The sequence below is a fragment of the Schistocerca americana genome, chromosome X, assembly GCF_021461395.2.
Source record: "Schistocerca americana isolate TAMUIC-IGC-003095 chromosome X, iqSchAmer2.1, whole genome shotgun sequence".
Taxonomy (NCBI): domain Eukaryota; kingdom Metazoa; phylum Arthropoda; class Insecta; order Orthoptera; family Acrididae; genus Schistocerca; species Schistocerca americana.
This window is the reverse complement of record NC_060130.1, coordinates 121,502,723-121,525,823: the sequence shown is the minus strand read 5'-3', so window position 1 is coordinate 121,525,823 and position 23,101 is coordinate 121,502,723. Positions and strand designations below refer to the sequence as shown.

General features: G+C 43.9%; 1 protein-coding gene across 1 annotated transcript in view; it reads right to left on the bottom strand.

Moving 5' to 3' along the window:
• Positions 1-23,101, bottom strand: part of LOC124556778 — a 438,094-nt gene that overhangs the window by 206,474 nt on the left and 208,519 nt on the right. Inside the window, exons 9-10 of the mRNA XM_047130786.1 lie at positions 13,861-14,008; positions 11,972-12,174 (exon numbers count right to left, since the gene is read on the bottom strand). Of these exons, the coding sequence (XP_046986742.1) occupies positions 11,972-12,174; positions 13,861-14,008 (351 nt within the window). The remainder of the gene's footprint in view (positions 1-11,971; positions 12,175-13,860; positions 14,009-23,101) is intronic.

Below are 23,101 nucleotides of genomic sequence, written 5' to 3'. Positions count from 1 at the left end.
GATACTTGTGTGTAGGCTTTAATGCTATGCTTGTGATGTTATGAGGCGAGAGAGTAGATGAAAGTTTCTTGCGTAGAACTGATGGAACAGGAAGACTTAATATCCATAACCCGTCTGTGCTTTCTCTATACTGGTCTCAAAGCCTTAATCTTTTACTAACTGGTGATCTATTTAACTCTAACTTGATGAATTTTTACTTCTTTTCACTTCGTAACCAGCAGTGCATTAACATGTGGAATAACAAATCAACTAAGTGGTATAATACTGACCGAAATCTATGGCAACTAAGCGAATAGAAAGTGCTTTAATTAAGAGCAAAAAAGAAGTGAAGATCGGTGAAGTAGTCCAAGAACAGAACTGGAATGGGGAAATGAAAATTATACTGCATTAGAAAAAAAATGGCAAGCCGAAACGTTAAGAGACCATAATGTCAGCAATTAATACGAAACTCGAATAAATGAGTAACGAGCGGAGAAAATAACATTATCAACCGCTTTTAAGTGATAATACTCGCTCTGTAGGAAGTAGCAAGACGATAGACAAGCAGAACCTTTACTCAAACGTGATACACCGATGGTAGTGGTAGCTACAAGCAGAATCATGTTAGGGAAGTTGAGCGCGAACAATGGAGGGATGCATCTGTAAGGAGACGGAGGCGCGCTCCAATCTCAGAGCACTCAACGTGAATGACGGATAAGGCTACAGCAGATTCTTTCACAATTCACAAATTTAGGTTGTGATCCAGTTTCTCAATATGTCGCTATCGAGCAAACGTAGACCGCTAGCAAGCAAGGAACGGTGAGTAAGGAGACATAAAAGTGAGCTTCGTTGAAATTGTTTTATTTGTAGTTCATCGTAAAGCAATAACATCAAATTAGATTAATAATTCGACTGAACAGACGGGCTACCTCTCTTTCTTATTAAACTAACTTCTCCCACTTCCTAAAAGAAGAAAGAAAAGAAAGATATTTAATCCTAAAAAGTCGGCTTTCACCAGGGGCTCAAAAACATGTTTATCAAGTCGATATTCTCCTTTGTAGTGGTATCAGTTAATTCTGCGATTTTATTCCCGTTCTGAAATAAGGCGCAAGAGGAGTTGGTTTGTCTCGTTATTCCACCAGAATTACTCTGTTTGTCTAAGAAGGTGTTGTTTCTTACACTTATGCCTCTATACTTTATTTTTTTCTATTCTTCTCAAGATTCCGGAGCTTAAATTGTAATACGAAATTCTGAATTTTGTGCGGTATAATGACGACTCATGTCGCGGAGAAGAAATCTTGTAAAATGTTGCGTTACAATAAAGATAATTCTGCACACGCTTCTGCTTAGACACTACAGGTTCCGTTTTGAAATCCCATGCCTTCAGTGACATTATACTCAAGTGACTCTGCTCCAGATTCTGCCCCTCCCCCTACTTCCCCTCTCTCTCCCACAGCGGAGTGTAGGGAAGGTTGCAGCAATGCAGTAGTCTCATGTCATCCTAGGCGAGACCCAGGAGGTGACACTTTGACGACTTGTCATTTCCTTGTCTGACCTGTGGACGACATGTCATATGTGCAACTGTGTACACTATCAGGACAACTGTCATGGGATAGCAACCGTGAAGCTCCCTTTCAGTTTTATACGATGCTGAATGGTTTGTGGATACACAAATGTCTCTCGGAGGGTTACTGCCATCCAGAGAAGACAAACTGATTTGCTTGTGTCAAAAAGTTTAGGAATTGTAACGGGCTGCAGCGGTGACTGCTGCTCGGCGGAGACTACCTTCCTTCGAAGTTGTGCGAGCATTGAGCATCCATCGATCCACAGTGTCACGTGTGTCCCGTGAATGTTGGACTAGCAGTGGCAGAGTGCTGAAGGAAGAAAGAGTGGAACAGGGCAATGAGCTCATCGCAGACGGAGCTTGAGGACAGGGCAGGATATCGGTTGTGCTCTGTTGAAGAACTAGTCGCAATATGTGCCTGAAACGAGTTATAGTAAGCGTGGAGAATTTCCAAATCAGGGTTGCTGGACAGGAATTTGAGCTCTGTTCTTCCTGAATTGGAGAGTAGTGTTTAACCAATACAGCAAGTCACTCGCCGAAGGAACGAAAGATTCAACAACATCTTCGTGACTGTGACCGTCAGCTGCTGTCGAGATTGGTTTCAAACCGTCGACAAGCAACATTGGATGACGTGTCACCGCAAGTTGTGTACAGAAAGGAAAGATTAAGGTGTAATGTCCCGTTGTAGAGAAAGAGCACAACCATAGATCGGAGGAAGATGGACGACGGAAATCGGGCGTGTCCTTTCAGAGGAACTAAGCCGGCATTCGTCCTAAGCGATTTAGGGAAACGACAGAAAACCTATATCTGCATGGCCGGATGGAAATTTGATCGCCGATATTCCTGTCGTACCACAAAATTTCACATAGCAGCTGCCAGATGTCTCCACCTCCACAGCTGAGTGGTCAGATGTCTTACTGCCATGCGAAGAACATGGTTCAAATCTCAGCGCTACTAAGATTGGGTGGTTAGAGGATTTGAACGAGATGAGATCAAATCGGGAACTACTGAGAAGTAGCGGGCCATAGGTGTAGAAAGCCGGCAGAATGACGTGCTAGCCCCATGTTCTTCCACACCGCATACTAATGACGGCATAAGGCAGAAGATCACATGGCGCCCTGGCGGCATCGAGTCATCCTCTGGGCCTCAGGGCGCAAATACTTTTTTTTTAGACACCAGATGTGCAGCTGACTGAATAGAGGGCCCTTGACCAGCTTCCGTGGGGTGCGCGAGCACGAGATCCATAAGAGTGCCACGGGACAAGGAGGGCATTACCTGAACCCGTGAGATCTTAATTCGACCACATGACCATAATCATGACGGTGATCGTTTTAGGCCATATCCAGCTCTTGTTTTGCCACAGATAACATGAAATCATTAAGTCTGCTTGCCCATGAGCCACTGTGGTTACGTACAGGAGTGACGGTCTAAATTCGTGCACTGATGAGATGCGAGTTGGATGCTGTCAAAAAATTTAATCCCTTCCCCATCCCATTAATGAGGCATAAACATATTCACGCGTAAACAGAAATATCTGTCCATTCCATAAACCAGATAGATGTGTCAGCTATTGAAATGGCATGACTCAATAATTCTCCACAGGTCTCGTATAAACTTGTTGAATCTATGACACAATGAGTGGTCACGTTTCGGCAACATGTAAGTGGTTAGAAGTGGTTTTAGATGACTATCCCATGACTTTTGCCCGGTCACTGCGATTTCTGAACTACCTGCCCTACAAAACTAAACATATTTTACTTCATCAGCTAATGACAGTACTTTACTGCTGTTTGCAAACATGCACAGTGCTTTATGAATTTTCAAAGAAAATAGAGTATTTCTAATTCTAGAGAGAGCAAAATTCATCTCTTCAGTATAGAAAAAAAGAAAATTTCAGCAGCTAAATACCTGGAAGACCATTAAGAAACATGTTACTATTTACTAGAATTTTCTACGACGCAAAAGGCCAGTATAAATTCCCAGCATCTTTCTGCAGCAGTGTACGGGTGAAGGGTGAATCCAGCAGAAGTAGTGTTTCTCTGGCACTGCAATCAGTATGCCGGTTAGTTATGTATTCACTAGTCAGTATCTTAGCAATATAGCTCATATTTTCGTTAGCAAAGTAATTTCATTAACAAATTAAAATAGAGAATTCGAATTACATCTTTAAGGTTATGTATTCACGGAACACCGTTGTAGTGCACATATATGTGTGGCATTATACCTGTGAAAGGCAACAAAAGTCTGTTGTTACTGCACCACGTAACAAAATCTTAGTCATCCCCAAAAGAGTTCACTGGTCGTTAGAGATTGAGTAGGACTGCCACCAGGCAGCAAGTCATCACGTCTCTACATCTACATCAATACCCCGCAAGCCACCTAGTGGTATGTGGCGGAGGGTATTTCTGGTACCGCTAACTGATCCCCCTTTCTTGTCTTACTCGCGAATGATGCGTGGGAGAAATGACTGTCGGTACACCTCCGTATTATTTTTAATTACTCGAATTTTCTCGTCGTCGTCATTTAGCGAGATGCATTCGGGAGGAAGTCATGCGCTGTCTGACTTTTGCCGGGTGATACTCTCTCTGTAAACCTCTTCGTGACGCACTCAGTTTCTCGTGGAGCCTGCCGCTGGAGTTTATTGAGCACCTATGTAATGCTATGGCACCAACCCAACGACACAATGACTAAAGGCACCGCTCTTTGTAGCATCTTTCCGATCTCTTCTATCAGTCCTACCTAGTAAGGGTCCAAGATTCATGAGCAATAGTCAAGAACCTGTCGAACAAGCGCCTTGTAAATCATTTTCTTTTCGGTTGAGTTACGTTTCCTTAAGATTCTTGATATGAATCTGTCTGGCACCTGTTTTTCCTACTATTTGTTTTGTGTGTTCATTCCACTTAAGGTCCCTCTGTGTAGTTACTCGTAGATATTTTACGGTAGATACTGCTTCCAGCAATTTGACATCAACAGTGTTGTTGTATAGTAGTGGATTTCTTTTCCTATGCATGCGCAGTATTTTACATTTATTTACGTTCGGGGCCAACTGCCAGAGCCTACACCGTTATCAATCCTCTGCACATCAATCCGCAAATTGTTACTTTGTTCTGGCGTTGCTACTTTCTTGTAGGAAACCGCATCATCTGCGAACACTCTTGAAGATTTGCCAGTACTTTCTACTAGATCATCTATATAATTGTAAATAGTAATGGTACAAACACCTTTCCTCGATTCCCGGCGGGGTCAGAGATTTTCTCTGCCTCGTGATGGCTGGGTGTTGTGTGCTGTCCTTAGGTTAGTTAGGTTTAAGTAGTTCTAAGTTCTAGGGGACTTATGACCACAGCAGTTGAGTCCCATAGTGCTCAGAGCCATTTGAACCATTTGAACCTTTCCTCGGCGCAATCCAGAAATTATCTTTACATCTGTCGATTTATTTCCGATAAGAGCGACGTGTTGAGTTCTGTCTACAAAGACGTCTTGAATCCAGTTGCAAACCTGGTCCGATACTCGGTAAGCTCTTTTTTTCACTACACGGCAGTGCGGGACGGCTGAAGTCAAGCAACACGGCGTCAACCTGAGCGCCCTTGTCTACAGCGCTATGGATTTCACGGAGGAACAGAGCGAGCGAGCTGTTTGCGGAATCCGTGTTAATTTTTACAGAGGAGGTTTTTGTTCTTCAAAAACATCATAATTCTTGAGAATAAAACATGTGTCACAATTCTACAATAGACTGACGTCAACGATATAGGCCTATAATTACAGGCATGAGCATCTGCCCCGCGACACTTCTTGAAAACGGGAATGACCTGTGCGTTTCTCCAGTCGGTAGGTACCCATCGTCACTCCAGCGATCTGCGATAAACTGCTTCTACAAGGGGAGCAAGTTCTTTTGCATAACGTATGTAGGCTGTTACAGGTATCTCATCCGGTCCTCAGGCCGTTCCACTACCAAACTCTAGGTGCTTTTCAATTGCGCGATCGGGTTAGCTCAATATCTCCCATTTCCACGATCGTACGATGACTGAAAGGATTGACCGAGTTAGGATCTTCCGCATTCCACAGTGAAACAATTGCCGAAGCCAGAATTCAGTATTTCGGCCTTCTCTCTGTTACCTTTCGTTTCAGTGCAAGTAAGTTCACTGAGTGAGTGAATAGAGGATTTCGAACCGCTTACTAATTTTACGTAAGATCAAAACCTCTCGGGATTTTTATTCAGGTCAGTTGACAAAATCATACTTTCAAAGTCACCGTATGCTTGCTTATCTCATAGCTCTGCTTACGCTCATTTTCGCTTCGCTCAGCTTTTGTTTGTCAGCGAGGTTTTGACATCTTGAATCTGCGATGAAGCTATCTTTGTTACGTAGCAGTTTTCTAAGACGGCTGTTGAACCACGGTGGGTCTTTCCATCCCTTAAGACACTGCTGACAACATACTTGTCTAAGGCATACTGAACAATGCTTTTCATTTTTTTCCATTTGTGCTCCACATCTTTGTTCTCAGCATTGAATATTTGATGTTGACTACTCAGATGCACTTCAATTTGTATTCGGCCACTCTCGCTAAGTAAAAATATTTTCCTACCTTTTTGAACATTCCTTTTGATACCCGTAGTAATAGTTGCTATCACAGCCTTATGATCACTGATATTTTTCTCTACGTTAACTGGTTCGATAAGTTCAGGTCTATTTGTTGCTAGGAGGTCTAATACCTCACCTTCACGAGTTGGTTCTCTAATTCTGCTCGAAGTAATTTTCGGACACGACATTCACAATAATGTCTCATGAATCCCTATCTCTGGCACCAGTTTTGATAGCATGACTCATTCAATCTATACCTGGCAGGCTGAAATCACATCCTGTTACAACAGCATGATCAGAGAAGTTATTAACGATGTTTTTTAAGTTCTCTCTGAAGCGCTCTACCAATACATATCCTGCCACTGGCGGGCTAAAAAATGCATCCGATTACCATTTTTGACCGATCTCTGACGCTTAACTGTACTGAGAATCGGAATCCGTGATAACCTCGCTATATACACTCCTGGAAATGGAAAAAAGAACACATTGACACCGGTGTGTCAGACCCACCATACTTGCTCCGGACACTGCGAGAGGGCTGTACAAGCAATGATCACACGCACGGCACAGCGGACACACCAGGAACCGCGGTGTTGGCCGTCGAAAGGCGCTAGCTGCGCAGCATTTGTGCACCGCCGCCGTCAGTGTCAGCCAGTTTGCCGTGGCATACGGAGCTCCATCGCAGTCTTTAACACTGGTAGCATGCCGCGACAGCGTGGACGTGAACCGTATGTGCAGTTGACGGACTTTGAGCGAGGGCGTATAGTGGGCATGCAGGAGGCCGGGTGGACGTACCGTCGAATTGCTCAACACGTGGGGCGTGAGGTCTCCACAGTACATCGATGTTGTCGCCAGTGGTCGGCGGAAGGTGCACGTGCCCGTCGACCTGGGACCGGACCGCAGCGACGCACGGATGCACGCCAAGACCGTAGGATTCTACGCAGTGCCGTAGGGGACCGCACCGCCACTTCCCAGCAAATTAGGGACACTGTTGCTCCTGGGGTATCGGCGAGGACCATTCGCAACCGTCTCCATGAAGCTGGGCTACGGTCCCGCACACCGTTAGGCCGTCTTCCGCTCACGCCCCAACATCGTGCAGCCCGCCTCCAGTGGTGTCGCGACAGGCGTGAATGGAGGGACGAATGGAGACGTGTCGTCTTCAGCGATGAGAGTCGCTTCTGCCTTGGCGCCAATGATGGTCGTATGCGTGTTTGGCGCCGTGCAGGTGAGCGCCACAATCAGGACTGCATACGACCGAGGCACACAAGGCCAACACCCGGCATCATGGTGTGGGGAGCGATCTCCTACACTGGCCGTACACCACTGGTGATCGTCGAGGGGACACTGAATAGTGCACGGTACATCCAAACCGTCATGAAAACCCATCGTTCTACCATTCCTAGACCGGCAAGGGAACTTGCTGTTCCAACAGGACAATGCACGTCCGAATGTATCCCGTGCCACCCAACGTGGTCTAGATGGTGTAAGTCAACTACCCTGGCCAGCAAGATCTCCGGATCTGTCCCCCATTGAGCATGTTTGGGACTGGATGAAGCGTCGTCTCACGCGGTCTGCACGTCCAGCACGAACGCTGGTCCAACTGAGGCGCCAGGTGGAAATGGCATGGCAAGCCGTTCCACAGGACTACATCCAGCATTTCTACGATCGTCTCCATGGGAGAATAGCAGCCTGCATTGCTGCGAAAGGTGGATATACACTGTACTAGTGCCGACATTGTGCATGCTCTGTTGCCTGTGTCTATGTGCCTGTGGTTCTGTCAGTGTTATCATGTGATGTATCTGACCCCAGGAATGTGTCAATAAAGTTTCCCCTTCCTGGGACAATGAATTCACGGTGTTCTTATTTCAATTTCCAGGAGTGTATTATCCAATTCTTTACACCAATGAATAAAACGCCATCATTTGCGACTAATCGACCTTTACAATAAATATTCCAAGCCGAACTTAGGCTATGTTGTTATTCACTTCTGCTTTCAACTAACTTTCTCGTTCTAATACTATCTGAGCATTATAACCTTCGATAAGCGACACTAATTCTGTGACCTTTCCTTGGATGCTTCTGCAGTTTACTAATGCCATGTTAACCTTTTATATATCCAATCTGTGAGGACGAGTATTTTTTTGTGGCTAATGTATATTCGATTTTGCAGGCAATTCATCTCTCATCCCTCATCCCAACCGGGGGGGGGGGGGGGGGCGTTTCCTCTAAACCAAACAAATCCCATGTGCAGGCCACAGGTACTCCGTAACCCTAGTAGTCGCTTCCTGGGTGTAGTGACGCTTGCGCTATTAAGGCGAACCCTACAAACTCCACCCGATAGCGGATGAGTGTAGTGACGCTTCCCCTATTAAGGGGAACCCTATAAATCTCCACCAGATAGCAGAGGTAGGGAAATTTGCATCCGATACCATCGCAGAATCGTCTGAACTCCTGGCTTACACCTTCCATTCTACTTCAAACTAGACGACCACAATCGCCCGTGGATACAATGCTACATGTAGTGTGTCTAGCCTGCACGCCGTGCCGTGTGGGATACTAATTGACTTTACCAAATCAGCCATCCACTGAAAGGAACCGAGGATGGCCTCAGAACCCAAGCAGCAAGCGTCATTCGTGCCAACAGTAGCTGGTTGCTCCCATGCTCTCGATACTCGTCAGCAAAGCCTTCTCCACATTTTGGATGAGAGCTCCTGGCAAACAACCGAGGGCACACTGGCATTCTTTCCCACCCTGCTGGCTATTTCCTTAAGGGGCTCCGTTACCCGCCTAACGCTGGAGCTCCCAATGACTAGCGTATTCGCCGTCTGCAATTTTCCGGACTGGGCAGGAAAATCGGCCACTGCCCCAACAGTAGAGGGCTCCCGTGCTGGTTCAGAAGTATTATCAACACTGGGTAGTACTTCGTACCCGTTCCTATGGCGTAAGGAGCCAGCCGTGCGGCCCGTTCCGTCTTCGGCACCAAAGATGTAGAAGGTTTCGTTATTGGTGTCCCGATGTCGCCGCAGCTTTGAGCAATAGCCAGACTGTGGCCAACGCAGCTGTTTATGTACAGCAACCAATTCTCCTCATGTCCGCTAACAACAAGCACAGTCCCTATCCATACCGTACTGTGTTAAGTGTGTATATCAGTCGGTTGTATGGAATCAGTGTAGTAAGATAGATCGATGCACAGAATGACAGAAAAGGGCTATAGTGTTTGGATATACCCCTGATCAAACATACAATAAGCTGCTTGATTTGTTGGTATTTAAGCATACGATTCTGGTTTAACGGATACTGAGACACTGTATTGTAACTTGACTGATCCGCCAAATCACACTACGTTGATCTCAAATAATATATCTAGAATTATTTCGGACATTGAGTGAAACCTTAAAGTCGATATTTCAGCAGTCTGGTAGCTGCGCGGGATCTAACCATCAACGATTGACTTCAGCTGGATATCACATATTTAAAGAAACTTATGGGCTCTTTTCCTCTCCAAACAGACCATTATCAAGACCAGTGGCGCTCATGTCTCTGGAGGATGACTAATTTTTTGTCCTGTGTGTTTACTTCTTACATTAATCAAAATTAAATAAAAAAGACTGTCGAATTGCACATTCCTGTTGAAGTCTCTGCCTTTCATGTGCATTTTTACGATTCTGCTGTCTCTACCTTGATCTACAAGCACAGGTCAACGAAAGTTTCAACGATCTCTATTACTTTCGAAGGAGGTTTCTACCTGTGGGTCCATAACTAATAAAGGGCTTTTTGGAAACGGAAATTCCACAGTTATGCTGTGACCAATGTAGATGCCAGATTCTAGCTCGACGGCTTGTCTATATACACCGTCTGACAAAAAGAGTGAAGCACGTAAATGACTTAGTCGGATGTCAACATAACTTTGTACATGTACAAACTATCGGCGGGTACGTAAATGATTAGAGTATTAAATTTCTGTGACAGGCAGAACGGCCATCAGAGTACATTAGTATTGTTTCCTGCTTAGTGTTGTTGCCAGGCCTTGTAGAGTATATAAAAAGCATGAACAGTGTCAGCTGTTGAGTGGTCACGATGAACACGGAGACAATGCGTCCTCGTACGAGACAGCATTATCACCACATTATAGAGTTTGAAAAGGGCCTCATTTCGGGTCTCCATTTGGCCGGTTGGTCGAATCGTGCAATGTCCAGATTAAATGGGCGTTCTGAAGCAACAGTGGTCCGATGTCGAACTGCATGGCAACGCGATGGCAAGCACACTTATCGTCAAGGATCCAGTCGAACACGTGTGACCACCACAACGGAAGATCACCGAGCACATCGTAATACCCTCACACCTACACCTGTCGTCCAAGAGCGAGTAATGGAGTCCCTGCAACGTTCTGTGTCATCCCACAGTATGTCCGCCCCAGTAGCTGAGTGGTCAGCGTGACGGATTGCCGTCCTCTGGGCCCGGGTTCGATTCCCGGCTGGGTCGGAGATTTTCTCCGCTCAGGGACTGGGTGTTGTGTTGTGTTCATCATCATTTCATCCCCATCCGGCGTGCAGGTCGCCCAATGTGGCGCCGAATGTAATAAGACCTGCGATATGGCGGCCGGACCTGCCCCGCGAGGGGCCTCCCGGCCAATGACGCCAAACGCTCATTTCCATTTCCATCCCACAGTATTGGTCAGAGAATTGCAGCAGCCGGACTAGGAAATTACTGGTCTGTGCGTTGGCTGCTGTTAATACCACAACACAAGGGGCTGAAATGGGAGTGGTGCAATAACTGGGAAGCGCGGACTGCTGATTAACGGCGTCACAGTGCGTTCAGCAATAAATCACCGTTCTGCACCATCGGCGAGTATGGGCACGACCTGGTGGGAGGTCTCATTCTTCCATTGCTTTGGAGAGACACAGCGATATTACTTCTGGCGTCACGGTGTGGCCAACCATCGGATTTGACTTCATGTGACAGCTGGTAGTGATTGAGGGAATTCTGACGGCACAGCGGTGCGTCTCGGACATTCTGTATCCTCATGTGTTACCTTTCATCCGAAAATATCACGGTGCCATTTTTCGAAAGGGCAACGCTCGTCCACACATGTTACGCGTCTCCGTGAACTGTGTGTGTGATGTTGAGGAACTCTTATTGCGAACAAGATCCCCAGATCTGTCCCAGATAGAATACGTTTGGGACCAGATCGGTCGTCAACTCTGTTCCAGTCCCAGTATTCGTGGTATTGAGGACAAGTTGTGGGCCAATTTGCCTCAGATATGGATAAAACGGCTTTATGACAGACTTTTCACTCGAATTAGTGCAAGAATCAAGGCCAGGGTGGGTGAAACCTCATATTGCTAAGTGGGGTCATACAGAAAAGTTGTTTGTAAATTTAATTCGATTTTTAAATCACTGAATTAATGCGTAAAGTTAATTTCGTTTCCTCCTCTCCTTTTGCGTGGCTCACTTTTTTGTCAGTCTGTGTACAAGAATGTGCGACTGAGAGTTGCTCAGCGAACCCGAAACTAATATCTAAAAAGTTAAATGTACGTAGATAAAATAAAGACAGTTAAGAGTAGGAGTGGAACTTCTGTTTCCAAAAGTTTACGGAAGCAGAATCTGTTGCAGGAGACGATGGACAGCATCTGAAAGGGTGTGGTTAATCCGAGTTAAAGATTTTCTGGCATACTGTCTAGGAATGAGGAGGCTGTTGTTCTGGAGAATGCCTACAGATTTAATCTCATCAGATTTAGTCTCACCCTCCACATCTAAAAAAATAGAGTAGATTGGGAATGCTTTCTATTTTAAAGGTATAAACTCGAACCTTTAAAGCAAGCTCGTGCCAACAAGTGGCAGCTTTATTCACCTAGAGTTGGTGATGTAGCGGTCCTCGTCCAGAACGCTGTTGATGGCAGTTTCCCTGAGGGCTCCGCCGGCCGCAGCATATGAAGACGCCAGGTAGGACTGGGATGGGTCCCACTCGGATCGTCTCCCAGTGTCGTCAATAGACTCATACTCATAAGCTTTGTATGGAGGCTTCAGACTTGGATGTAAGTAGCCAAGGTATCCCTGAAACACATGTCAGTTTTCATAAAACATCTGTATGTATACGGTACAAGGTTGTTACAGATGACTGAAGTGATTTCACCACTAGACTAAAAACAGTTTTTTTTTAGCCATTTTCCACTTTTTTCCACCAAAGCGCAGTAGTTAGCAGTTACTAAAGATGAATACAGGCGCTGAGAAGACGTTCGATTTTTAATTTAATTGGCATCATTCTGTTACTGTAATGTGACATTTCTGAACTTGATTTCACAATGACGCACCAAGAGCTAACTCTATTGGACGAAACTTCGAGAAATTTTAAGGGCATGATTCCCCTGTAAGGAAAAATCAACGGGCCCGCTGATAGTGACTGAAGAAATAGATGAAGGTGGAAGGGCAGATTTCCTAAAGAGCTGCAAAAGTCGAGGAGGAGGAGGTTAGTGTTTAACCTCACAAGCTCGGATTAGGGAAAATAGGGAAGGAAATCGAACGTGTTCTTTGAGAGGAACCATCCCGAAATTTGTCTGAAGCGATTTAGGTGAATCACGGAAAACCTAAATCAGGACGGCCAGGCGCGGGTTTGAACTGTCGTCCTCCCGAATGCGAGTCCAGTCTGCTAACCACTGCGCCACCTCTCTCGGTGCAAAAGTCAACAGCCAGAGAAAGTGATCGAAACATTCTTTAATCTAACGTTTAAAAGATCTTACGCAAGCTTCCGAAACAGAAATCCCATCGCCTGCAATCACTAGAAGCTCCTACGCCAGAATACATAGCGAGTCGCTTTAAGGTTTTGACACGAATGGAACAGCTTTTGGGAAAAAAATTATCTTTAACGTTGAACAAACTTTTTAAAGATTGTTACAATGAATAAAAGAAAGCCCACTTCTCCTGAACGTTGGTCCAGCGTCTTAACTACTACCACTTCACTAAGTACTGTGATCGGACTCAGTATGCGAATCTGGGGCACCAACACATCCCGCCGTATTGAGCAGCATGTTCACGACTCACCAAAAGTAAATATGTTCTATGCGATCTTACAGTTTAAAGTTTAGGGTTTGTTTTTATTTTCTTGAAGGAATAAACAACTGTGGGACACGTATAGCTTGACATGCCGTGAACTTCATCTACCAACAGGATGGTTCTTCACTAAACTCTCAACTATTCGTGGATACTGGAAAACCACACGGGGATACCAATGGATTGACTGTGCTAGGAACAACGATCAGATATTCCTGAGAGGACTTCCACGTTCATAAACTTAACTTCACTTTTTTTGGGGGTAGGGGGGGGGGGCTACTTGATAGATTGTCTTTGTGCCAACTTTATCAGCATACCTACCAGAATTATGGGCTGTGGGCTGTAATGTCTTCGAAAAATTGGTATGAATACGTTACATCTAATGAGGGAGAGACAACGACCACAAGCCACAAAAACATTAATACTATCCATATGACTAAAAAATGGTCTGTAATGTTGTGTCAAAAAACAGAGCTACGATTCATTAGTGAAACCAGTTCAGCTATTTGTAATAATCCTGTTTATTCCTTCTTTATTTTAGTACGTTATGAAAGTTTTATTTATTTACTGTGTTATGTAAGTTTTTTACGAAAAAAGAAGTGAAGGCTGTTTGTAAAACTATTATAGCTAACAATCCTTATCTCATTACAATAAAACATATGATATGCCTAAGTATTAGAAGCCCATCATTACCCTGTCGTAATCACTCTCCAGGTCTCCGTCTTCCTTGATGGGAGAAAATGGCGGGTGTATTTTAGGGTCAGAGAGCTGCCTACGATGACCCCGTATCTTCCGGGAGCGTCCCATTATGGGGGAGGCAATCTTCCTCTGGATATCCAACCTAAGCAAAATGTAGAGAAGTGCAGTTCTTAATACCATTTACTAAAATATACAAACACGTTAGCAGGTCAACAATAATATGCATGAGCATGCACAAATAATGTCTGTTCACCAAATCTGGATAAAAAAGTTTTGATGTTACCTTCTAGGTTTACACTCACAAGGGAACCTCCCCATCGTATCCCCCTCAGATTTAGTTATAAGTTGGCACAGTGGATAGGCCTTGAAAAACTGAACGCAGATCAATTGAGAAAACAGGAAGAAGTTGTGTGGAACTGTGAAAAAATAAGCAAAATATACAAACTGAGTAGTTCATGGCAACATAGGCAACATTAATGACACTGGAAGCGCAGCAGCGCAGTGGTCTCGTGGTAACGTGAGCAGCTGCGGAACGAAAGGTCCTTGGTTCTAATCTTCCATCGAGTGAAAACTTTAACTTTTTATATTCAGATTATGTGACAAACTCTTATGTTTTCATCACTTTTTTGGAAGTGATTATTACAGCCACAAGAAAACCTAAATCGGGCAAGGTAGAAGAATCTTTTTACCCATTCGCCAAGTGTACAAGTTAGGTGGGTCGACAACACATTCCTGTCATATGACGCACATGCCGTCACCAGTGTCGTATAGAATATATCAGATGTGTTTTCCTGTGGAGGAATCGGTTGACCTATGACCTTGCGATCAAATGTTTTCGGTTCCGATTGGAGAGGCACGTCCTTTCGTCTACTAATCGCGCGGTTATGCGATGCGGTCGAAAAACACAGACACTAAACTTATTACAGTGAACAGAGACGTCAATGAACGAACGGACAGATAATAACTATGCAAAATTAAAGAAAGTAAAATTTTCCCTCGTGGGAAGACCTGAACCAAGGACCTCTCCTTCTGCAGCTGCTCAATCTACCACGGGACCACGGCGCTCTTGAGCTCACGTTCTCCTTTATGTTGCCTATGTGGCCAAGACTGATGACCAGTTTGTATATTTTGCTTATTTTTTCACAGTTCCACATAACTTCTTCCTGTTTTCTCAATTGATCTGTGTTCAGTTTATCAAGGCCTATCCACTGTGCCAAGTTATAACTAAATATGAGGGGGGTGCGATGGGGAGGTTCCCTTGTCAGAAATAATGCGAGATAGAGGAATCATACACTACCCTTGATTGTAATGGTAGAACTCAAGTCTAACATGGCAATGGAATACTTTGTATTGTTTTACTAGCTACAAACATTAAAAATGAAATTCTTTCTGTATAGACATGTGGAGCTGTTTCATTTTAAACTCGATGATTTTTCGGAGTCCGTTCCCAGGGTGTTGTTCAAAGTAGTCTTCGTTTCAACAAATCCTTTACTTAGGGGCTAGTCGAAAGGTCGGTTCATGCTGGGCATTACATCACGTCACAACAATACATTCAGCCATGAATTTCAAATACTGAGATTCACACCAGCCGTCAACAGCACGGCACCACACCGTCACTTCATGACTCTGACGTTGACAGGATGGGAGCGTCATTTGACAGTTTAATCTAGCAGAGCCTCGTCCTATGCTAACATCTGAATTCAATCTATTTTTGTTATGCTTACTCAGATATTTATGCATCCATCGTTAAGTATTTGCATAGTTAATGCTGGCACAAGTGATTTAAACTAGCTTTTATGCAGTGGGCTTTGCATGTTAGAAAACATGATTACACATTGTGTAATACTGCACACCACACCTTACCTAAAATATAGTGATCAACTAACACAAACCATACGACGGAATATTGTTTCATAGTTATTTACACAAATATTGTGGAAATGAAGAGTGCTATTGATGTGTGATTTTGGTTTTCACAGAATGGATCCGTTGTCAGAGGCTCGTATTGTTGCCAATCAATAGATTGTAATAACACTTAGAAAGTGTTTTTTTGAGTAAACATCCACTTTTTAAATTGAACAATGCCTATTGACATTAAAAAACTAAAAGTAGGGTAAATTACAATGCCGGTGGTGTTTGTTGCAGAATACTAGTGTACGTCGTTTACGAGATATCGTATTTTGATAGGTTCTCATATCGACACTTCTGCAGTACCTGTGGTAGCACACACTAAAGAACAACACAAGTGGATACACTGGTCATGTGGATCCTGACCAGTAACAAGACAGTTGACCATCACGGCTTATGTTCAAAATAACACCGACACCGGCAGCGGCAATACATGCTTCCAGTGTTGTATGGAATAATTGCTATACATGTGCTGGCATTTCAACGGAGATGTCCGAGCAGGTTGTAGTAATACGTCGTTGCATATGAGGTGTAATTGGTATGTCCTTGTAGACAGCGTCTTTCAGCTTTCCCAAAAGAAAAAGGTCTGCAGGCGTCAAATCCCTGTCCTCTGCGTCCAATCCACAGATTTAGAAACAATTCGTGAGGACATGCTGTAGTACTTCGTGGGCTATGGACTAGACAGCCATCATGTTGGTACCACATGTTCGTCCTAGTCTGCAGAGGAGCGTCTTCTGGCATCCGTGGAAGATGGTCTATTCGAAGGCAGCGACACTTGTGCATATTTAGTGTTCCGTCTATGAAAAATGGGCCTATGAGCTGATGCTCCACTATCCTATACCACACGTTTACTCTCCATAGACGCTGACGTTCCACCTGACGAAGCCAATGGGGATTGTCAACAGGTGAACAGCGCATGTTTCGGCTGTTTATCTGGCCATGATTGGTAAACTTGGTATCATCACTTGTCAAGATACATGATACGTCTGCAGTGTACTACATTAATACCGATGTGCAGAAGCTAGCATTATTCTCATATACGTTTGCATGCAGCTCTTGGTGGAGAGAGATGTGACAGGGATGGATCCTACACTATTTGATCAAAAGTATCCGGACATCTGGCTGAAAATGTCTTAAAAGTTCGTGGCGCCCTCCATCGGTAATGCTGGAATTCGGTATAGTGTAGGCCCACCCTCAGCGTTGATGACAGCATCCACTCTCGCAGGCATACGTTCAATTAGGTGCTGTAAGGTTTCTTAGGGGAATGGCAGCCCATTCTCCACGGAGTGCTGCGCTGAGAAGAGGTATCGATCTCGGTCGGAGAGGCCTGGCACGAAGTCGGCGTTCCAAACATCCCAAATATGTTCTATAGGATTCAGGTCAGGACTCTGTGCAGGCCTGCCCATTACAGGTATGTTATTTTCGTGTAACCACCCCACCACAGGCCGTGCATTATGAACAGGTGCTCGATAGTGTTGAAATATGCAATCGCCATCCCCAAATTGCTCTTCAACCGTGGGAATCAAGAAGGTGCTTAATACTTCAATGTAGGACTGTGGTGTGATAGTACCACGCAAAACAAGGGGTGCAAGCCCCCTCCATAAAAAACACGAACTCAACATAACACCACCGCCTCCGAATTTTACTGTTGGCAGTACACAAGCTGGCGGATGACGTTCATCAGGCGTTCGCCATATCCACACCCTGCCATCGGATCTCCACGTTGTGTACCATGATTCGTCACTCCACACAATGTTCTTCCACTGTTTAATCGTCCAATGTTTATGCTTCTTACTCCAAGCGAGGCATCGTTTGGTACTTTACCGGCATGATGTGTGGCTTATGAGCAGCTGTATCGACCATGAAATCAAAGTTTTCCCACCTCCCGCCTAACTGTCATAGCACTTGCAGTGGATCCTGATGCAGTTTGGAATTCCTGTGTGATGGTCTGGATAGATGTCTGCCTATTACGCATTACACCCTCTTCAACTGCCGACAGTCTCTGTCAGTCAACAGACGAGGTTGTCCTGTACGCGTTTGTGCTGTACGTGTCCCTTCACATTTCCACTTCACTATCACATCGGAAACAGTGGACCTAGGATGTTTAGGAGTTTGCAAATCTCGCGTAGAGACGTATGACACAAGTGACACCCAATCACCTGATCACGTTCGAAGTCTGAGTTCCGCGGAGCGCCCCATTCTGCTCTCTCACGATGTCTAATGACAACTGAGGTCGCTGATATGGAGTACCTGGCAATAGGTGGCAGCACAATCCACCTAATACGAAAAACCAATGTTTCTGGGGTGTCCGGATACATTTGATCATATGATGTATGTCGATGGAGAACGCGTAGGATACTTGCCTGACTCATGCCACTTCCTCGTGCGATTTCATAGAAACTAAAGTGTGGATCAACTGCAACAGCAGCAAGAGCATTAATTTCCCCTTCTTTTGTCGTCACTTGTTTCCTTCTGTTACTTTGCCTAGGTGTTGCACTGGCTCTTTCACGTAACTGGTTGAAGAGGTTGATAAATAACTGTCGAGATGGTTGTTGTCTATTGGGATATCTTACTGCATACACCGTAGAAGAGCGAACAACATTGTTCATGCACTCTTCATACACCATGAGAATGCTGGCTTTTTTGCATTGGTAAATCCTATAGTCCTCTCACGACGTACTGCTTGGATTGCCACACGAAGTAGAAAGTCGCAATGCGCTCCAGGAACACAAGCCCACTGTAAGCAAACATAACCTCGTATCTAGCAACTAAGCAGGTTGAATGGCACAAGCAACCGTCGGTGTGGAAACTTTCCAAAATACGATATCTCGTAAACGACTCGCACTAGAATTCTACAACAAACACCACTGACTTTCTAATTTACCCTACTTTTAGTTTGTTAATGCCTTTAGCCCCCCCATGAACCATGGACCTTGCCGTTGGTGGGGAGGCTTGCGTGCCTCAGCGATACAGATAGCCGTACCGTAGGTGCAACCACAACGGAGGGGTATCTGTTGAGAGGCCAGACAAACGTGTGGTTCCTGAAGAGGGGCAGCAGCCTTTTCAGTAGTTGCAAGGGCAACAGTCTGGTTGATTGACTGATCTGGCCCTGTAACACTAACCAAAACAGCCTTGCTGTTGTGGTACTGCGAACGGCTGAAAGCAAGGGGAAACTACAGCCGTAATTTTTCCCGAGGGCATGCAGCTTTACTGTATGATTACATGATGATGGCGTCCTCTTGGGTAAAATATTCCGGAGGTAAAATAGTCCCCCATTCGGATCTCCGGGCGGGGACTACTCAAGAGGATGTCGTTATCAGGAGAAAGAAAACTGGCGTTCTACGGATCGGAGCGTGGAATGTCAGATCCCTTAATCGGGCAGGTAGGTTAGAAAATTTAAAAAGGGAAATGGATAGGTTGAAGTTAGATATAGTGGGAATTAGTGAAGTTCGGTGGCAGGAGGAACAAGACTTCTGGTCAGGTGACTACAGGGTTATAAACACAAAATCAAATAGGGGTAATGCAGGAGTAGGTTTAATAATGAATAGGAAAATAGGAATGCGGGTAAGCTACTACAAACAGCATAGTGAACGCATTATTGTGGCCAAGATAGATACGAAGCCCACGCCTACTACAGTAGTACAAGTTTATATGCCAACTAGCTCTGCAGATGACGAAGAAATTGAAGAAATGTATGATGAAATAAAAGAAATTATTCAGATTGTGAAGGGAGACGAAAATTTAATAGTCATGGGTGACTGGAATTCGAGTGTAGGAAAAGGGAGAGAAGGAAACATAGTAGGTGAATATGGATTGGGGGACAGAAATGAAAGAGGAAGCCGCCTGGTCGAATTTTGCACAGAGCACAACATAATCATAACTAACACTTGGTTTAAGAATCATGAAAGAAGGTTGTATACATGGAAGAACCCTGGAGATACTAAAAGGTATCAGATAGATTATGTAATGGTAAGACAGAGATTTAGGAACCAGGTTTTAAATTGTAAGACATTTCCAGGGGCAGATGTGGACTCTGACCACAATCTATTGGTTATGACCTGTAGATTAAAACTGAAGAAACTGCAAAAAGGTGGGAATTTAAGGAGATGGGACCTGGATAAACTAAAAGAACCAGAGGTTGTACAGAGATTCAGGGAGAGCATAAGGGAGCAATTGACAGGAATGGGGGAAATAAATACAGTAGAAGAAGAATGGGTAGCTTTGAGGGATGAAGTAGTGAAGGCAGCAGAGGATCAAGTAGGTAAAAAGACGAGGGCTAGCAGAAATCCTTGGGTAACAGAAGAAATATTGAATTTAATTGATGAAAGGAGAAAATATAAAAATGCAGTAAGTGAAACAGGCAAAAAGGAATACAAACGTCTCAAAAATGAGATCGACAGGAAGTGCAAAATGGCTAAGCAGGGATGGCTAGAGGACAAATGTGAGGATGTAGAGGCCTATCTCACTAGGGGTAAGATAGATACCGCCTACAGGAAAATTAAAGAGACCTTTGGAGATAAGAGAACGACTTGTATGAATATCAAGAGCTCAGATGGAAACCCAGTTCTAAGCAAAGAAGGGAAAGCAGAAAGGTGGAAGGAGTATATAGAGGGTCTATACAAGGGCGATGTACTTAAGGACAATATTATGGAAATGGAAGAGGATGTAGATGAAGATGAAATGGGAGATAAGATACTGCGTGAAGAGTTTGACAGAGCACTGAAAGACCTGAGTCGAAACAAGGCCCCCGGAGTAGACAATATTCCATTGGAACTACTGACGGCCGTGGGAGAGCCAGTCCTGACAAAACTCTATCATCTGGTGAGCAAGATGTATGAAACAGGCGAAATACCCTCAGATTTCAAGAAGAATATAATAATTCCAATCCCAAAGAAAGCAGGTGTTGACAGATGTGAAAATTACCGAACTATCAGCTTAATAAGTCACAGCTGCAAAATACTAACACGAATTCTTTACAGACGAATGGAAAAACTAGTAGAAGCCAACCTCGGGAAAGATCAGTTTGGATTCCGTAGAAACACTGGAACACGTGAGGCAATACTGACCTTACGACTTATCTTAGAAGAAAGATTAAGGAAAGGCAAACCTACGTTTCTAGCATTTGTAGACTTAGAGAAAGCTTTTGACAATGTTGACTGGAATACTCTCTTTCAAATTCTAAAGGTGGCAGGGGTAAAATACAGGGAGCGAAAGGCTATTTACAATTTGTACAGAAACCAGATGGCAGTTATAAGAGTCGAGGGACATGAAAGGGTAGCAGTGGTTGGGAAGGGAGTAAGACAGGGTTGTAGCCTCTCCCCGATGTTGTTCAATCTGTATATTGAGCAAGCAATAAAGGAAACAAAAGAAAAATTCGGAGTAGGTATTAAAATTCATGGAGAAGAAATAAAAACTTTGAGGTTCGCCGATGACATTGTAATTCTGTCGGAGACAGCAAAGGACTTGGAAGAGCAGTTGAATGGAATGGACAGTGTCTTGAAAGGAGGATATAAGATGAACATCAACAAAAGCAAAACAAGGATAATGGAATGTAGTCTAATTAAGTCGGGTGATGCTGAGGGAATTAGATTAGGAAATGAGGCACTTAAAGTAGTAAAGGAGTTTTGCTATTTGGGGAGCAAAATAACTGATGATGGTCGAAGTAGAGAGGATATAAAATGTAGGCTGGCAATGGCAAGGAAAGCGTTTCTGAAGAAGAGAAATTTGTTAACATCCAGTATAGATTTAAGTGTCAGGAAGTCATTTCTGAAAGTATTCGTATGGAGTGTAGCCATGTATGGAAGTGAAACATGGACGATAAATAATTTGGACAAGAAGAGAATAGAAGGTTTCGAAATGTGGTGCTACAGAAGAATGCTGAAGATTAGATGGGTAGATCACATAACTAATGAGGAAGTATTGAATAGGATTGGGGAGAAGAGAAGTTTGTGGCACAACTTGACCAGAAGAAGGGATCGGTTGGTAGGACATGTTCTGAGGCATCAAGGGATCACCAATTTAGTATTGGAGGGTAGCGTGGAGGGTAAAAATCGTAGAGGGAGACCAAGAGATGAATACACTAAGCAGATTCAGAAGGATATAGGTTGCAGTAGGTACTGGGAGATGAAAAAACTTGCACAGGATAGAGTAGCATGGAGAGCTGCATCAAACCAGTCTCAGGACTGAAGACCACAACAACAACAACAATGCCTTTAGGCATTGTCTCATTAGAAAAGTGTATTTTTGCACACAAAATACACTTTCTAAGTATTACCACAATCTGTTGACTACCAACCCCTTCTGTGAAAACCGCATATCCATCTCACTTTTCGCAATATTTGCGGTGCAAGTTTTAGGTGAGTCAACCTGTATACAATTTGCTAAAAAGGTAAATATGGATCTACATGCTATTAATAAAAAAAAGAAGTCGTATATAAGAGACGATCAAAAAGTTTCGGTTTGAGGGTTTTGCTGCAGCATATATGCAACCAAGAGCGATTACGATGCGGGTGTATAAGCACCGACGTGTAGGCAAGCTACTAGTGTGGCCTTCGAACGGAAAAATTTTGATCGCCCCTTGTAAAAAGGACAGAGAAAAATTCACGTACTCTGTTTTCACAGCAGGATTTCTTGCGTACTAGCTATACGAAAATATCCGTAAAAAAATTTCATTCTGTGTTCATATCCGGTATGAAATAATCGTCAAGAAATAGCAAAACTGAAAAAAAACTGCAGTAACGTATGAGTTAAGTATTTTTATCAATATGCAGTTTATGCTGTGCTTAGCGTTGGGAGTGTTCTATGTGGAGGGTTTCATTCTGTGAGAGGGCGTATTTGTTCTGGTTTGTTAATTTTAGTTTGTGGTGTGGCATCTGGCTGTTTAATCAACGTAGGGCTTGTCTAGCACAAGATGCGTGCAATTCCTAAAGAGAAACACAGAACTAAGAATACAATATATTTATTATTTCATTTTTAAAGACGTATTTTACCTTAAAGCATATACTGTATTCTGTTGTCACACAATACACTCGCCCATGCTTTTCGGTCGATTGTTAGCATTGCATCCCTCTTTTTCAGTTATATCCCTTCTTTCAAAGTAAGAAACACTTTCACCACTGATTTCCTCCTTGATCAACCCCTGCTTCTCCTAGGTGGCTCTCTTTCAACTATAAGCATCATCACTTAGGTATATAATTTTGCATTGCGGTCTACCCACCTGTCGTTGGCTCCATCTATTAATACCGATAATCATTGTTGCTACTTTATTTTTAGGGGATTACGGTACCAGTAAGGCTAGTCAGCCACGTGGAAGATCATTTCTAAATTA